Genomic DNA, 17,500 nt, shown 5'->3' on the forward strand with positions numbered 1-17,500 from the left:
AGAGAGAGAGAATCAAAACGTCAATAAAAATTACAATGACCATCCCCCATACAACAAACACCCAGTTTAACGATGACCCAAGATAGCGACCATAACAATCACATCAATTACATCAATAAAAAAACAACCCCCCCCCCTCTCACCCCCCCCTTAAAAAAGCATAATCCTCCATAAACAGTCCATCCTTCCCCCCAATCCCTCTGCCCCCCCCCTCCTCCAACAAGTCACCAGTTAAGCTTTGCCAGTCAGTTACCAATCACTAATTCCAAATCACTAATCACTAAGTCCCTAATTATCGGATACCAGTCATTAGGTTCAAATCACCAACAAGCAATTCCCAACTACCCTCGATATATGTTACCGGTCATAATCACCCAATCTACAGTCCCTCGTCCCGAATCACCAGTTACTGGTCACTACTGGTTCATTCAAACTGATCATTTACTAGTCACGAATTATCAGCTACCAGTTACTAGTTAGAATTAAAAAGTTACCATCAACCACCTGCTAACGAAAATCAGTCACTTGTCAGTCACGAGTCGCTGGTCTATCTCACCTACCCCCTCCTAGCCTTTCCCCCTCCCCCATACAGCACCCCTCCCTCCCTCCTTCCTTCGATCGTTCCTCCCTCCCTTCCCTCCCTCCTTCCTTCGATCGTTCCTCCCTCCTTCCTTCGATCGTTCCTCCCTCCTTCCTTCGATCGTTCCTCCCTCCCTTCCCTCCATCCTTCCCTTCGATCGTTCCTCCCTCCCTTCCCTCCATCCTTACTTCGATCGTTCCTGCCTCCCTTCCCTCCTTCCTTCCTTCGTTCTGTCCTTCCTCCCTTCACTCCCTGCCTACCCCCTCCCTTCCTTCCCTCCCTCCCCTCTTCCTTCCCTCACTCCCCTCTCTCTCTTCCTTCCCTCCCTCCCCTCTCTCCCTCCCTTCCCTCCCTCTCCCTCTCTCCCTTCCTTTCCTCCCTCCCCTCTCTCTCTTCCTTCCTTCCCTCCCTCTCTCTCTCTTCCTTCCTTCCTTCCTTCCCTCCCTTCCCGTTCTCTCTCCCTCTCTCCCTTCCTTCCCCCGCTCGCTCGCTCGCTCGCTCGCTCGCTCGCCACTCCTAAAACTTTAATGGCTGATCGATCTTTTCTTTAAGTGGCAAGCTCGCCTCCTCGCCGTCTCGCCCGCAGCCCACATCCACATCCACACCCGAGGCCACATCCACTTCCACATCCACAGCCACATCCAATCAGTAAGCCCTGCAAACGGACACGTTGCCATCTTGACACCAACGACCGACCGCCCATGACAACGCCGGAGTGGCACGCGGGAGTGATACTGCATTTTATTATTTATCTATTTATTTATATACCTATCTATCTATCTATCTATTTATTTATCTATATATTAATTCCTTTATTTATTAATCTATTTACTTATCTATTTATCTATCTATCTAGAATTCATCTATTTGGTTGAGGTTGCCGTGGTGTGGGGGAGAGGGTGATAGGGGTGCCGTCCCTCTAAAATAATAATAATAATCATGTTCTTAATAATCACAATCAAGAGAACACCGGTAACAAAACTGACAACAGGAACCATGCCCACGATAGCATTAACACCAAAAAAACAACAACAATAGAATAATAACCCTACTAACTACAGCAATTAAGTCCGGAAGGGACCCTCGGCACGCAGCGGAGAGCAGCTGCGGCGGTTAGCGCAAGAAACACCATAGAGGCGATTTTCGTGACCATTTCCTGCGACTAACATTACTACAACTACTACGCAAATGCTCCAACTAAATGCGCTTCCCTACCTACTTGCATGCAAACATACGTACTTATATATAACCATACATACAAGAACACATACATCCATGCACATATATACACAATGAATACATGTGTGTGTGTGTGTGTGTGTGTGTGTGTGTGTGTGTGTGTGTGTGTGTGTGTGTGTGTGTGTGTGTGTGTGTGTGTGTGTGTGTGTGTGTGCGTGCGCGCGTGTGTGTGCGTGCGCGCGTGTGTGTGCGTGCGATGTCCTAAACGAAAACCGCCCTACGATCTATAGACCCAGAAAAAAAAGCACCGAACAATAAAAATCCTAATAATAAGGGTAATCGCCATAACCGCGGTAATAATAACTACCATAAGTCTCATCAAAGTATCTGAATTACTATCATTACCAAACCATATATCATGTTTCCCATTAGGATTAGAGCCATTCGCATTACTACCATGGCCCCCATCATCATTACCTATACAGTTAAAATTATCGTAATGTTCATCTTTATTACGTTTTCTTCTACACGTAATTATCATTGTTGATCTCACTTTATCACGAAAATACCGTAATCTGCATGGCTCCCCTGCACTCGCGAACAGACGCACACCATACCGAGACTGCACACACGCACACGCGCGCACACACAAACAATACATACATACATACATACATACACACACACACACACACACACACGCGCGCACACGCACACACATATATATTAGAGAGAGAGAGAGAGAGAGAGAGAGAGAGAGAGAGAGAGAGAGAGAGAGAGAGAGAGAGAGAGAGAGAGAGAGAGAGAGAGAGAGAGAGAGAGAGAGGGAGGGAGGGAGGGAGGGAGGGAGGGAGGGAGGAGAGAGAGAGAGAGAGAGAGAGAGAGAGAGAGAGAGAGAGAGAGAGAGAGAGAGAGAGAGAGAGAGAGAGAGAGATTGAGAGAGAGAGAAACAGCAAAGTTGGACAGAAACACCGACCGACCGATCGACCGAAACACAAACAACCCGACAGACTGACAGACAGACAGGCCCACCGAAAGCCGAACAGGCAAACAGAATTACTGGCGATGAACCCGACGTCAGGCAAATGACAGGGAGTCAAGGTACTGCCAGGTCCATCGCATGACAGACAGACGGACGAGCGGTCGGGCAGGGTCGTGTGCCGTATTGATTCTCGCATGGTACACTGTAGCACAGTCCTCCCTCCCTCACCCCCTTCCCCTCTGCCCCTATACTCCCCTACCCCCCTCCCACCTCCCCCACGAAGGAGACAAAGCAACACCCATGCATTCTATTACGGTCATACCTCGTCTCTCTGCTTCGTCGCATGCAACAAGGTCACTCTGGCCTCCCTCCCTCCCTCCCTCCCTCCCTCCCCCTCCATTCCCCGCCTTTCCTTGGGGTCTGAGCCCGATTCCCCTTCTTCCCTCACCCCCTCCCCTCCCCTCCCCTCCTCCAGCCATGCCAAGACCAATCCTTCCCTCTCCTCCACCTCCTTTTCCTTTCTTTCTCCGTCTATTACCCTCTGAAGCCACGTCATCCTAACTACCTCTCGCTCCCCCGGCTAATTATTCCTACATTAGCATATACAAACAAACAGCTGGCACGCACGGACGTTTACTTGGATGTTAAGACAAATAAACCATTGTTACATTCGAACTGCGTCGCCACTAACTAGGATAGCCAGGCAGGTCCCCTCTCTTGCAAGAGTACCTATCTCACAGTCATTAGAGGGGACCCTGTACAACACCCAAGATTAATTAGCCTCTATACTGCTAAAAAAAGACAAATATTAGGTAGACGTGAAAGTGGCAGACACGTCAGTCCAAAACTTTGGCGAGTCACCCCTACAATCTTCCGCGTCCGTTTTCTGTATTACACTCCAGCTCAAAATAGAAAACTGGGTCGCAACACATTCAAGACCAACTATGGTAAACTAGTTCGTTAGTCTGGCCGTAAGCAGCGTGCTGGTTTGAAGAACGCCTCGTCTTGCACATCGACTGCCCATCATCCGCGACACAATACGAGGTGTAGCATCGAGGCACAGTGCCAGGGACACCATACCTTCACAGCAGCCGGGAGAACAAGCAGAGGTGGCGCCTTATCGCATGCAAAGCCACACGGAGAAAAAAAAATTACGGCTCTCCAGACTAATGCCAAAGCTCCTGACACTTCAAAAACAACGGGGCGGTCATCATAAAAGGTATATGAAGACACTGACAGATGGCAACTGAACCGTGAGTGGGTAAAGTGGGCGTGAGGGTGGGAAGAGGCGGGAAGAGGCGAGGTCGTGGTGGTGGAGAAGGGAGAGGAGGAGGAGGAGGAGATGGAAGAGGAGGAAGAGGTGAGGAGGAGGAGTTGGAAAAGGAGTTGGAGGAGGAGGAGGAGGAGGAGGAGGGAAAGGAGAAGGAGGAAGAAGAGGAAGAGGCGGGGAAAAGGAGGAAGAAGAAGAGGAATAGGGGAAAGAGGCGAAGAGGAGGAGGAGGAGGAGGAGGAGGAGGAGGAGGAGGAGGAGGAATAATAATAATAATAATAATAATAATATTAATAATAATAATAATAATAATAATAATAATAATAATAATAATAATAATAATAATAATAATAATAAGAAGAAGAAGAAGAAGAAGAAGAAGAAGAAGAAGAAGAAGAAGAAGAGGGGGGGAGCGAGAGGAGGGAGATGAAGTGGTTCCGAAAATGTGTATATGAGGGGATCCAAAGACAACATGGAAGGTATTGGGGACACAGAGGGCGGAGGAGAGGGGGCGGTCTCTCACGTACGCTGCGGGCAGGCGCAAGGGAGGGGAAGGGAGGGGAAAGGAAGGGAAAGGAAGAGAAGGAAGAGGAAAAGGAAGAAAGAGGAAGGAGGGGAAGAAGGGAATGAAGGAAGGGAAAGCGGGAAGAGAAAGGAGGATGGAAAGAAGGAAGGGAAGGAGAAAACTAAGGGAAAGAAAACTACCCATTAAAAGTATAAGAGGGAAACCGTACACTTAAAAAAAAAAAAACCCGAAAAGAAAAGAAAATGAAATGAAAGGGAGGAGAACCGTGATTAGGAGAAGTGAGAACCATATATATATATATATATATATATATATATATATATATATATATACATATACATATATATATATACATATATATATATATATATATACATATATATATATACATATATATATATATATATATACATATATATATATATACATATATATATATATATATATATATATATATATATATATATATAGAGAGAGAGAGAGAGAGAGAGAGAGAGAGAGAGAGAGAGAGAGAGAGAGAGAGAGAAAGAGAGAGGAAAGAGAGAGAGAGATGGAAAGAGAGAGAGAGAAAGAGAGAGAGAGAAAGAGAGGAGAGAGAGAGACAGAAAGAGAGAGAGAGACAGAAAGAGAGAGAAAGAAAAGAAAGAAAGAAAGAAAGAAAGAAAGAAAGAGAGAAAGAGCAAGAAAAAGAGAAAAAAATAGATAGATAGATAGACAGATAACTAGATAGACAGAGAGCGAGAGCGCGAGAGAGAGAAAAGCCCCGCGGGCCGGGGGCTGGGTTGGCGTCGACTCAAGGCAAGCGTCATTAGCGAGGGAAACCTTGGGTGATGGCGAAGCTTGGTATAATTATTCCGGCCGCCGCGACCGCTCGTCCGGCGTCCGCAGCCCACCTCATCGCGGAGGAGAGGGAGGGAAGGTGGGAAGGAGGGAAGGAAGAAGGGAGAGGGAAGGTGGGAAGGAGGGAGGAAGAGAGAGGGAAGGAGGGAGGGAGAGGGATGGAGAGAAAGGAGGAGAGGGAAGGAGAGGAGAGATGTAGGAGGAAAAGAGAGAGGAAAAGGTGGGAGGGTAGGAGGGAAGGAGGGTAGTGGGAGGGGAAGGAGGGGGAGGAAAGAGGGAGGGAAGGAGAGAGGGTAGGGGAAGAGAGGACAGGGGGGAAGCCGTGGGAGGGAGAGGAAAGGAGGGATGGGGGGAGGGACAGAGGGAGGGAGGGTGGGAAGGGACCGGGAGGGTGGGGAGGACAGGGGAAGGTAGGGGAGAGGAAGGGAGGGATGGAGGGACAGAGGAGGAGAGGGCAGGAGAAGGACAGAGGAAGGTGGAGAGGACGAGGGAAGGTGGAAGGAGAGGGAGTAAAGAAAGAGAGAGAAGAAAGAGGGAGAGGGAGAGGGAGAGAGCGAGAGCGAGAGACAGAGGAGGAGGGGGGGGGGCAGAGGCACTATGGCGAGGCACTGTCAGAGAGAAGACGCCTATGCAAAAACCCTGTCAGAGGGCGAATCACCTTTCGGGGACACTGCCAGAGAAAAGACGTCTACGAGGGGGCACTGGCACAAGGAATCAGCCATGGAAATAGACTACCATAAACATGTATCTAAATAAAAAAGGAAGAAAAGAAAAGAAAAGAAAAGAAAAGACGTGTGTCCCATTACAAACAGTGAGTATTATATAAACACAAAAGAATATGCACAATAAATAATGCATCACATCAGCCATTTTGTCAAACGAAATTCGAAAATAATAAACACCAAAACACCAACAAACTTTTAACAATAACAAAAGAGTCCCCTGAGATACAAGAGAAACAAAGAAATGTTAAAACGGTATATTAAACAAATAAACAAGAAATTTCTTTAGAGGTCCCAGGAGGTAGAAAATGAAAACCAAAGTAATAAAAGAATAACCACCAACACGTCCCATAGTTCACAGAAACGTCCATTATTATCGTAATTAATGCAAACCACATCAAAACAATAGTTCCAAAGACGACGTGGATGCTCACAGCACACCAAGACGCAGGGGAGGTGCGTTCACAGCCACAGCGACCCTGGAGAACACAGCATCCAGAGAGGGGGCGAGGGGACTGGTGTACCCGCCCTCAACTCATAAAATAACGAGGGTGCTGCTACGTGGGTAAACACCACACAAACGCACTTAAAAAAAAGGAGAGGGTGGGAAGCGGAAAAACTGCCCCACATCCCCCACACAGCAACGAGTGGGTGGGGGAGGGGGCGGGGGTGAACAGGGACACACGAACACAGCCTCACAGCAGCAATGACCTACCGTGGCGCCGGCACGGAAACACGGCCTGGCTTTCCTGCCTCTCCACACGCTGCTGCACTCACCTGAAAACTAATTATCTATACATAGTGGCGGGCGTGTGCGACCCTCTCACTCACTCGCTTACACACTCATATACGTGCATACACACACACATACAAGGGCACTCATATACGTATATAGACATACTCTGACACATAATGCGGACAAACAGGTACATAAGCATGTACATACATCTATACAAGCACAACCACATGCACATACGCAAGCACACAAAAACAAGACATACAAAACCGTACACACGTGCACACGCCCATTGAATAACAGGAGAGAGAGAGAGAGAGAGAGAGAGAGAGAGAGAGAGAGAGAGAGAGAGAGAGAGAGAGAGAGAGAGAGAGAGAGAGAGAGAGAGAGAGAGAGAGAGAGAGAGAATCAGAGGGCAGAGCAAAGCAAAGAAGGGGTCAATGGACAGTCCCGGCCAACGTATCCCAAGGGAACCCAGAAATGACAAAAAAGGCAGTGACTTGGCTAAAAAAAAAAAAAAAAAAAAAAAAAGTTCATATGTAACAAACATAGACAAGAGGAGCGTGACTTTGCGGTTGAATCCTGTTACTATTTCATGGGCAGGGAGGGGGTGGGTGGAGAGTAGAGCTAGGGGGAGGGGGTGAAAGAAGGAGGAGGGGAGGGGGGTGAAAGAAGGAGGAGAGGGGGGTGAAAGAAGGAGAGGAAGGGGGTCGTTTTCCCTTCTGTGACAAAATCAAACTGCACAAATACAAAGAAGCATAAAATAAACCTAATATCAGAGATCTTGTAAAAGAGAAACGAAGATAAGGATAAAAAAAAAGACGACCACTTTCCCCTCCCTCTTGCGGGCCAATTAACATCGGCCTCTTCCTCTTCCTCTTCCACAAGGCGCTGCTGCAATATAAGAGAGGGGAGAGGGGAGGGGGGAGGGAGGAGGGGAGGGGGGAGGGAGGAGGGGAGGGGTTATGGGCGGTGAGGTGGTGGTGGTGGTGGTGGGGGTGGGGGTCCTGGGGAGGGGGTCGAGTGCCTTGACCGTCCAGAGCCACAAGACAAGACTGACCTGAGGAGGAAGAAGACGGCGCGTCAAGGATGCCGTCAGGGATGGAGTTGGTGGAGGCCGTGGCGGAGGCGAGCGCCATGGTGGAGGCACAGGTGGAGGAGATGGAGGGGCAGGGGGAGGCGGGGGCGGGCAGGGGGCTGGTGCTGCAGGCGGTCGTGAGCGCGGGCGTTGGGGTGGGCGGCGGGTGGAAGGGGCAGGAGGGCGAGCCGGGGCCGCCGCCGTGGACACTGAAGGGGGCGCTCTCGCACGCGGCGTGCACGCCTACAGCGTCCTCGTAAGACGTGCTAGTGGGTGTGGGCGGAGGATAGGGGAAAGCGGGCGGCGGGAGAGCCAGCGCGGCCGTGGGCGTGCGCGGGGGCGGCACTGAGAGGTGGAAGGTGGCCACGGGAACAGCCAGCTCGCTTTTGTTCAGAATGGCCGCCGCCCGCAGCTGCAGGGCGAGCGTCCGCGCCTCCTCCGCGCTCGCGGGCGGGACGGGCGGGCCGTGGTGGTGGAGGGTGGGCGGCGGGTGGTCGCGTGCGGCGCAGAGGGCGCAGGCGGGGTACGCGTCGGGCGAGGGCGCGTGCGGACACAAGGGCGGCGGCGGCACGCTGTAGGTCACGGCGGGGCACTGCGCGGACACGGCGTTGCAGGTTACGCCGCCCGTGTTCACGTGGGCGGTCTCGGTGTACAGCGGGTGGTGGGCGGGCGTGCAGGCGCCGTGCAAAGCAGCCGCGTTGACGCCCCAGGCCCCCCCCGCGCCCTCCCCTGTGGCCACCTGCTCACTCATGCCCGCCCGCGCTCGCGCAACGACAACACGGGGCTGGCGGCGACAACGACAACAACAGCACAGACACAACAGCTACAAACTCGCACCAACCCTGACTCGCTCTTCGGGTTTTGCAGGTGTGAGTGTCTGACCGCTTGGCACTGCGAGGCACTCTGCGGCGGGCAATTCACCCGCAGGCGCTGCGGGCCACAACACAGTCGGGCTCACTCACACTCTGGGCCTGCTCGTCACTGCGCTCCCACGGCACTCCGCCGTTGGCACCGGGAATGCGCTCCCAGGGCGGCCGTCGGCGAGGTATCCTGTCGTGCCCGGGCTCCGGCGGCGTCCGTGGCACTCCGGCTCCAGGCGGAACGGAAAACACGGAGGCTTTCGGCGCCTCTGGCTCCTAGCGCTTCCCTGGGCGCGGGGCAGAAGGCGTGCGGCGGCGATCGCTGCGGCGGCGGTCTCCTGAGCTTCGAGGCGACGCCCGCTGTGGCACGGCCTGCGGCGGAATGGGCGCGGTCGCTTCAACTGGGCCAGCGCGTCGAGGGCGCGGGCCGGGCACTGCCCTGAAGGCGCTGCGAGGGCCGCGACGTCCCTCTCGCTTCAATGTAAACCCTCGTCGTGGTTTCCAGGGCGTGCGGTGCTCCGGCCGCGGGCGGCGAGGCTAGGCGGCCCACGACGGTCGAGTGCGGCCGAGGTGGGTGGCTGGGCGGGTGGGCGGATGGGCGGGAGGTCGGGAAGGAGAGGGTCGTGGATGGGAGGCCGAAGGAGCGAATGGACGGGAGAAGCGAGAGAGTGAAAGAGTAGAGGGAGAGGACTAGCGAGAGCGGCGAAGGTGGTCGAGTAACTGATCACGCGCCCCTTGCACTCCACCCTCTTGTACCCTCCCATACCCGTGCCCTAGCGTGCCCCGCGCCCTCCCCTTCCCCGCCCGCCCGACCCGTGCTTTCTCGCAGACAACCTCAAAAGCGGCATGCACCACCTTCCACTTCCACCTACCCTATGCCCTCTGAACGACTGCCCTGTGCCCCCTTTCTGCCTCCTGAAGGCACCCTTCCCCTCTCCCCTCAGTCAGACTCCCTCACCCACGCCTACCTGAGAGCGCGCCCGCTGCCACTGAGGCATCCACAGGTAGGTTAGATCGTTAATACGGCCTTCCCCCGTCCCTCCCCAGCCCCTGCCCCGCCCCGCTTGCCCCTTCCTCCCCCTCCTCATAACCACCAGAGGCCTTTGGTTGGCACAGTGCCATCAGCCTCCATCTATAACTATCTCCGAGCCGATGCCATCTGCACCGCTGCCCATCCCATCATCTCTCTCTCTCTCTCTCTCTCTCTCTCTCTCTCTCTCTCTCTCTCTCTCTCTCTCTCTCTCTCTCTCTCTCTCTCTCTCTCTCTCTCTCTCTCTCTCACCCTCCCTTCTGCATCCCAGATTCGTGCCTCCCCCCTCTTTTCCCCTGACAATACCCCCCCCCCCCAAGCAACCCAATCACCCGTCCAATTATATCAACCGATGCCATGCCCGCGACCCCATCAATCTCCCACCGCCTTGGCACCGAGAGCAAGCACGAGGCCGCGCTTCCCCGCCGCCGCCCACCGCCGCCGCCCAACCACCCTTGCACCCGTGACCGTCGCGTGTGCTCCCAGGCGCCGCCACTGAGGCATCCCGGGCTTGCGGAATGGCGCTGTGCACGCTGGCACGCCGGCCGCCGGGGGAGGGGGGGGGGGTAAATAAAGGCGCGTGGCGGATGATGCGAGAAGGGAGAAGGGAGGATATAAATAGAAGTCAATCTGAAAGAAGGTGTGCTTACAAACACACACCTAATGCATATATAAATACTTAAATACAAATATACATATCTGTGAGGAAGGGCGAGAAGCGCTGTGCCGCAAAGGGCGCCCCTCAGCCCGTGACGGGCGTGGCAGGTGAGTCGGTAAGGCCAAACGGGCGTCGACAAACATCAAAAACTTTTAGGCATCACCGCTCCCCATAAGGCATTAAGGGGGGTTCTGTGTGTGTGTATGTGTGTGTGTGTGTGTGTGTGTGTGTGTGTGTGTGTGTGTGTGTGTGTGTGTGTGTGTGTGTGTGTGTGTGTGTGTGTGTGTGTGTGTGTGTGCGTGTGCGCGCGCGCGCCTGCACATGAACTAATTCGTTCCTTCGCTCGCTGTTCTAGTTCGCTGGCTGGGTCGTCGTCAGCTGAGGCGGGACAGCTGATAGCCGCCCGCCAGCCGAGCCTCTTGACACGCTCAATGGCCTGAGTCATTGCAATAACACAGCCATCACGGGCCTTTCAGACGCCCTCCAGGCAATCTGCAACACACACCGATACATGACAGAGAAAGGGAGGGAAAGAAGGACGGAGCGGGAGAGGAAAATAAGAGAGGGAGAGAAACGCAACGAGACTGGGAAAAGGGGAAGGTAGGGGGAGGGGAGTGGAGCGAGGTGGAGGAAATCAGGGTTGGAAGGGGGATGCGCAGAAAAGAGGAGGGAAAACACACACACACACACACACACACACACACACACACACACACACACACACACACACACACACACACACACACACACACACATGCAGATAGATAGATAGAGACAGAGAGAGAGAGCGAGAGGTGGGGGCGAAAAAGGGGAATGAGCAACAAGAAATAAAGAGAGGGGAGAGAGAGTACATAGGCTTCCTCTTCCTGCCGCTTCCTGTCACCACGTGGTAATGTTTATAAACAACTGTGACGTCACACGGCACAACGTTCCCCAGCACAATACGTTCTGTAAGCTCCAGTCCCCCCCCTCCCATCCCTACTCGCCCTAGTACCCTTCCTTCCCTCTCCCTTCCCCTTCGCAACAAGTGGGGAGAAGAGAGAGGAGAGAGGAGAGAGGGGAGAGGGGAGAGGAGAAAGGGGAGGGTACACACGGAGGGTACCTACCCTAAACCCTCGTCTCTCACAGACCGGATAGATGGATGGATGGAGGGAAGGCGGAAAGGGGCGAGTGAGGGAGGAAGGGGGGCGAGAGAGGGAAGAAGGGGCGAGGGAGGGGGGCGAGGGAGTGAAGAAGGGGGCAAGAGAGGGAGGAAGGGGGCCAGAGAGGGAGGAAGGGGGCGAGAGAGGGAGGGAGGAAGGGAGCGAGAGAGAGAGGGGGGAGTGGGCGTTGTCAGGAGTGGGCGGGAGTGGTGGGTGTGGGATGTGTGGCAGCAAAGAACCAGTACCGGCAAAGCTGATGAAGAGCAGCAACAGCCGGTGCGGCCAGGTACGCGCACGCAATGTAAACAAACCAGGTAAACAGTATACAACCGCCTCGCACGTTTTCGGTGGAGGGCGGGACAGATGGGGCGAAAGAGTAAACGATTATGAAGGGCGGAGAGGGGGAGGAAGAGAGAAAAACGAGAGGAAGAGGGAAAACAGACAGGCGAAGAGGGGGAGGGAGGGAGGGCGAAAGATAGATAGGGAGAGGGAGGAGAGGGAGGGAGGGATGAGAGAGAGGGAGAGGGCGAGGGAGAGGGCGAGGGAGGGAGGGAGGGAGAGAGAGAGAGAAAGAGAGAGGAAGAAAGAGAGAGTGAGCACGAATGAGCGGGATAAAAGGGAGAAGAACGGAAAAGGAAAAAGTGGAAGGAAAGAACGACAAAGCAACATGCAAAATAGGAGAAATAAGAAGAAAAAAACACAAGAACAATACAAATAAGGACAAGTCTCGTGAAATACGATTAAATACCGAGATAAAAGAAACTCATCAGCACAAAAAATAAAATGAACAACGACCTTCAACCCTCAAAGAAAACGTAAACCCGCGATCGACATAAGAAAGAAAATAACATCCTTCCATATCGAAATAACAACGAGAGAGAAAACACCTCCCTTACCTCGACTTGCAATCCAGAAGAAACGACAAACAAACAAACACACCGACCAGCAGAGGTTTGTATACGTACCTGCAAAGAAACAGAAAAAAAACATTAACATTTTTTAATCACTTAAACCATAGTTATCTTAACATTATAATCAATGCATCGTTGTTATTATGAGTTATAACAGGAAATACAACTTATAATCAAATAAAAAATAACTTGCTCTCAAATTTGTCACCAATCTATAACAAACTTCATAATCTAATTATCATCAAATCATCATCAATTACATACAAGTACAAATCTTAAAAACCATAAAGAAACATATAAAACAAAAAACCCAACTCCGCAAAACCATAAAACTAAAACTAAAACGATTTCCTTTCCACTCGTAATCCCCCGTCCTGAAGCCAGCCAATCACGGCGCACCGAGGCAATGACGTCACTAACCGCATTAACCAATAGGAGTGTTTAATGGCATAATGGTCTCTGATTTGATGGTGATTTTAAGGCCCCGTGACTTTAATAAAAGACAAGGGTCATTAGGCCTAAGACGCGCGCTGAGAGGAGTCCGCTGGGAATGAGAGTAAATGGACGAAAACATACGCATAGAGATAATAACTGTGCTATCAGGAGTGCAAGGAGGAGGAGGAAGAAGAAGAAAGGAGGAGGAGAGGAGGAGGAAGAGAAGGACAAAGAGGAGGAGGAAGAGGAGGAGGAAGAGGAGGAGGAAGAGAAGGACAAAGAGGAGGAGGAAGAGAGGAAGGAGAAAGAGGAGGAGGAGGAGGAAGAGGAGAAGATGAAAGAGGAGGAGTAAAAGGAGAAAGAGGAGGAAGAGGAGAAGACGAAAGAGGAGGAGGAAGAGGAGAAGACGAAAGAAGAGGAATAGAAGAAAGAGGAGGAGGAGGAAGAGGTGGAGAAAGGAGGAGGAGAAAGAGGACGAGAAGTAGAAGTAGAAGTAGAAGGAGAAGAAGACGAAGAAGAGAAGCAGACGACGACAAAGAAGAAGAAAAGAGAAGGAGACGACGAAGGCGAAGACGACGAGGCAGAGGACGTGAAATAAATGCTCGGATCAGACCCATCCTCATGTCTGTCGCCATCGCTTCTAAACCCCCATAATATTTTTGCCAGAAAGGTCGCACTTTATGGAGGCCACGTACCATGCGGTGTGAGGAGGAGGAGGAGGAGGAGGAGGAGGAGGAGGAGGAGGAGAGGAAGGTGGAGAAAGGAGGAAGTGGTGGGGAAGGGTGGGAGGAGGAGGAGGGAGGAGGAGGAGGAGAGGAAGGATGAAGGAGAGAGGGGAGGAGGGAGAGAGGAAAGGAGGAGGAGGAGGAGGAGGAGGAGGAGGAGGAGGAGGAGGAGGAGGAGGAGGAGGAAAGGGAGGAGGAGAGAGGAGGAGAAGGAGAGAGAAGGGAGAGAGGAGAGAGAGAGAGGAGAGAGAGAGAGAGAGAGAGAGAGAGAGAGAGAGAGAGAGAGAGAGAGAGAGAGAGAGAGACAGAGACAGAGAGAGAGACAGAGACAGACAGACAGAAACGGCGGACTCACAAACATACACCATTACCACCAACAACGCCGACACTCTTCTCAAAACATTCTCCATCATTTCCACGACCAGAAGTATGACAAAATAATGATAAAAAACAACAACAGTAGCAACAATACATAAAAATAAGAAAGCTTCCCTCCTCTTTTTCTCCTTCGCTCGCGCCCGGAGAGGAACTCGGGTCATCTGGTCCACACACTGATGGCCCCACTCAATCTAGTTCTTATTATTTTTATCATATTTTAAAATCTATTGAGCTATATTTCATTTTATTTTAGTGTTTGTGTTTGTGTGTGTGTGTGTGTGTGTGTGTGTGTGTGTGTGTGTGTGTTTTATGCGTGAGAGTGAGTCATTCTCCTCCCTCCTCCACTCCCTTTTCTTCTCTTTCTCTCTCCCCTTCTCTCGCTCCCTTCCCTATACATATATCCCTAACCCCTCGTTATCTTTCTCTCCCAATCCCTTTTAACTTTCTCTGTGTGTCTGTGTGTCTGTGTGTCTGTGTCTGTCTGTGTCTGTCTGTGTCTGTCTGTGTCTGTCTCTCTCTCTCTCTCTCTCTCTCTCTCTCTCTCTCTCTCTCTCTCTCTCTCTCTCTCTCTCTCTCTCTCTCTGTGTGTGTGTGTGTGTGTGTGTGTGTGTGTGTGTGTGTGTGTGTGTGTGTGTGTGTGTGTGTGTGTGTCAAAGGTCAGACCATTAATAGAAAAAAAATAATAACATAAATCTAACTACTGCAAAAGTAACATCAACAACAACGGCATTAATGAACGCGGTGACAGAAGTGGTAGCGCCAGTGATGGTAAAAGTACTCGCAGTGGTAAAAGTACATATGGTAGCGACAAAAACTCCAACAGCAATCGCAGCCAACATTCACATTAATATTTGTAGTTTTAGCCGTAGTATGGTCAGAAGTTAAGTAGTAGCAGTAGTTGAAGTAGCAGTAGTAGTAGTAACTGCAGTAGTCGTAGTCGTAGTCGTAGTAGTAGTAGTAATGGTAATGGTAATGGTAATGGTGGTAGTAGTAGTAATAGCAGTGGTAATAGTAAAAATATTAATAGCAAAAATAGTAGCAGTAGTAAAATAATAGTTGTATTGCTAATAGTAATAGTAAAAATAGATGTAGTAAAAATAATAATAGTGAAAATAGTAGTAGTACTAATAGTAGTAGTAAAAGTAGATGCAGTAGTAGTAAAAAAGTAGTAGTAGTAGTAGTAGTAGTAGTAGTAGTAGTAGTAGTAGTAGTAGTAGTAGTAGTAGTAGTAGTAGTAGTAGTAGTAGTAGTAGTAGTAGTAGTAAAAATAGTAGTAGTAAAAATAGTAGTAGTAGTAGTAGGAATAGCAGCACTGACAGGACGAGCCGAGCCCAGCCGAAGCCGAGAGGAACCCGAGGCGTGCCAGCGATCGCCGCTGATGAAGCCGTGACTCCCCCGCCCGCCCGCCCGCCCGCGTGCACGATGGCACTGTGCCAGGGATCCCGCAAGCACGCAGAGCACCGGGTCCTTCGACTGAATCCTGCAGCCCTTGTTCTCCCTGCCTCTGTCTCTGTCTGTCTGTCGGTGTGTCTGTCTGTCTGGCTGTGTGTGTGTGTGTGTGTCTGGCTGTGTGTGTGTATGTCTGGCTTTATGTGTGTGTGTCTGGCTGTGTGTGTGTGTGTGTGTGTGTATGTCTGTGTGTGTGCGTGTATGTCTGGCTGTGTGTGTGTCTATGTGTGTATGACAGTCTGTGTGTATGTCTGTCTGTCTGTCTGCCTCATTCAATTTCAACTTACGAATTACTTTCAACTTTTTTGTGCAAGTCATCATTTCTTTGTTAACGAAAATGTGCGAAAGTGTCATAGCATGGAGAGAGAGGGAATGCCACAAAGAAAGAGAGGAAGGGAAGGGAAGGAAGAGGAGGATGGAAGGGGAGTAGTAGTAGCAGTAGCAGTAGGGGAAGGGTAGGAGGAGGAGGAGGAGGAGGAGTAGGAAGAGGGGAGGAGGAGGAGGAGTAGGAAGAGGGGAGGAGAAAGAGAAGGAGGAAGAGAAATGAGGAGGAGGAACGAGAAAGAGAAGACGAAAGAATAAAAGAAACAAAAAAATGGCGAGGTCATATAAAATCACGGCAGCACCAAACACAAGTGCTAACCCGCAGAGAAGCCGAGAGGAGGAGGAGGAGGAGGGAAATGAAATGAGAAGATGAAGGAGAAAGAGAAGAAGGAGGAGGAGGCGGCGGCGTCGGCGTTTCGCTCCTTCTCTCCACCACAACTACCACCGCCGTCTCCACCACCACCTTTCCTCTTCTGCCTTCTCTACCGTATCTTACTCTCTGCTTCTCCTCCTCCTCCTCCTACTACTACTGCCGTTGTTGTTCCTCCTCTTCCTCCTTCAGCATCCCCTCTCTCCTCTTCCTCTCCTCGAGCATCCCCTCCTTCCTCCTAAACCTACTGCTCCTCTTACTACTCCTCCTCCATCCCCTACCCCTGCCTATGCTCTTAATCCCCTTCCCTCTGCCTTCCTTCCCTCCCTCCCTCCTCCTTTCCCCTTCCTTCCTCCCTCCTCATCCTTTTCCTTTTCTGCCTTCTTTCCTTCCTCCCCCTCCTTTCCCTTTTCTTCCTTTCCATCCTTTCCCCTTCCTTCCTCTTTTTCCCTCATTCCTCCCGTCTCCTTCTCCTCCTCCTCCATCTTCATCATCACCATCATCATCTTCCTTCCTTCCTTCCTCCCTCTCTCCCTCCCTCCCTCCCTCCTCCTCCTTCATCCGGGCAACAGGTGTGTCGTGAGGAACCGCTCACCTGAGGGACATCGGCCGGGGATGGGGGCTGAGGGGAAAGGTGGAGAGACGGAGAAGGGTAGAAGAGAGAAAGAGAGGCAAGGGGAAGAAGAAAGAACACGAGGGAAGGGGAAAGAAGGGAGAGAGAGAGAGAGAGAGAGAGAGAGAGAGAGAGAGAGAGAGAGAGAGAGAGAGAGAGAGAGAGAGAGAGAGAGAGAGAGAGAGAGAGAGGGAGAAGAGAGAGAGAGGGAAAGAGAGAGAGAGAGAGAGAGAGAGAGAGAGAGAGAGACAGAGAGAGAGAGAGAGAGAGAGAGAGAGAGAGAGAGACTCAGACCAGGAAAGATGGGAGAATAAGACAGAAAGCCGAGAAAGGGAAGACGAAATAAGGAGAAGGAAGGGAAGAAGAGAGGAGGAAAGGGAAGGGGAAGAGGAGATATGAGAGGGAAGGAGGGGAATGAGAGGGGAGGGAAGAGGAGAATATGAGAGGGGAATGAGAGGAAGGAGAGGGAATGAGGGGGAAAGGTGGAGAAGAGGGAATGAGAGGGGAAGGTGGAGAGAGAGAAGGAGAGGGGAAGGGGAAGAAGAGAGAAGGAGACAGAAGCCTGAGAAAGGGAAGACGAAACAAGAAGGGGGAAAAAGAGAGAAAGCGGGGGAAGGGAAGAAGAGAAGAGACGAAATGGTGAAGAGGAAAAGATAAAACGTGAAGGAAAGATTAAAAGACAAAGAAGAGAG

General features: G+C 51.4%; 3 protein-coding genes across 3 annotated transcripts in view; 1 reads left to right on the forward strand and 2 right to left on the reverse strand.

Annotated features, from left to right (window-relative positions):
- Positions 1-17,500, forward strand: part of LOC113820865 (SET and MYND domain-containing protein 4) — a 271,966-nt gene that overhangs the window by 115,048 nt on the left and 139,418 nt on the right. The gene's annotated exons all lie outside the window — the stretch shown is intronic.
- LOC113820513 (heterogeneous nuclear ribonucleoprotein K) overlaps positions 1-17,500 on the reverse strand; it is a gene marked incomplete in the record, with an annotated part of 149,243 nt that overhangs the window by 56,714 nt on the left and 75,029 nt on the right.
- LOC113820352 (uncharacterized) lies at positions 5,961-10,028 on the reverse strand. The gene is made up of 2 exons (XM_070123074.1): positions 7,896-10,028; positions 5,961-6,883 (listed from the first exon to the last, which is right to left on the reverse strand). The coding sequence occupies exons 1-2, from the start codon at positions 8,662-8,664 to the stop codon at positions 6,873-6,875; spliced, it is 780 nt and encodes a 259-aa protein (XP_069979175.1). The 5' UTR covers positions 8,665-10,028; the 3' UTR covers positions 5,961-6,872.

The sequence above is a fragment of the Penaeus vannamei genome, chromosome 6, assembly GCF_042767895.1.
Source record: "Penaeus vannamei isolate JL-2024 chromosome 6, ASM4276789v1, whole genome shotgun sequence".
NCBI classification, from domain to species: Eukaryota; Metazoa; Arthropoda; class Malacostraca; order Decapoda; family Penaeidae; genus Penaeus; species Penaeus vannamei.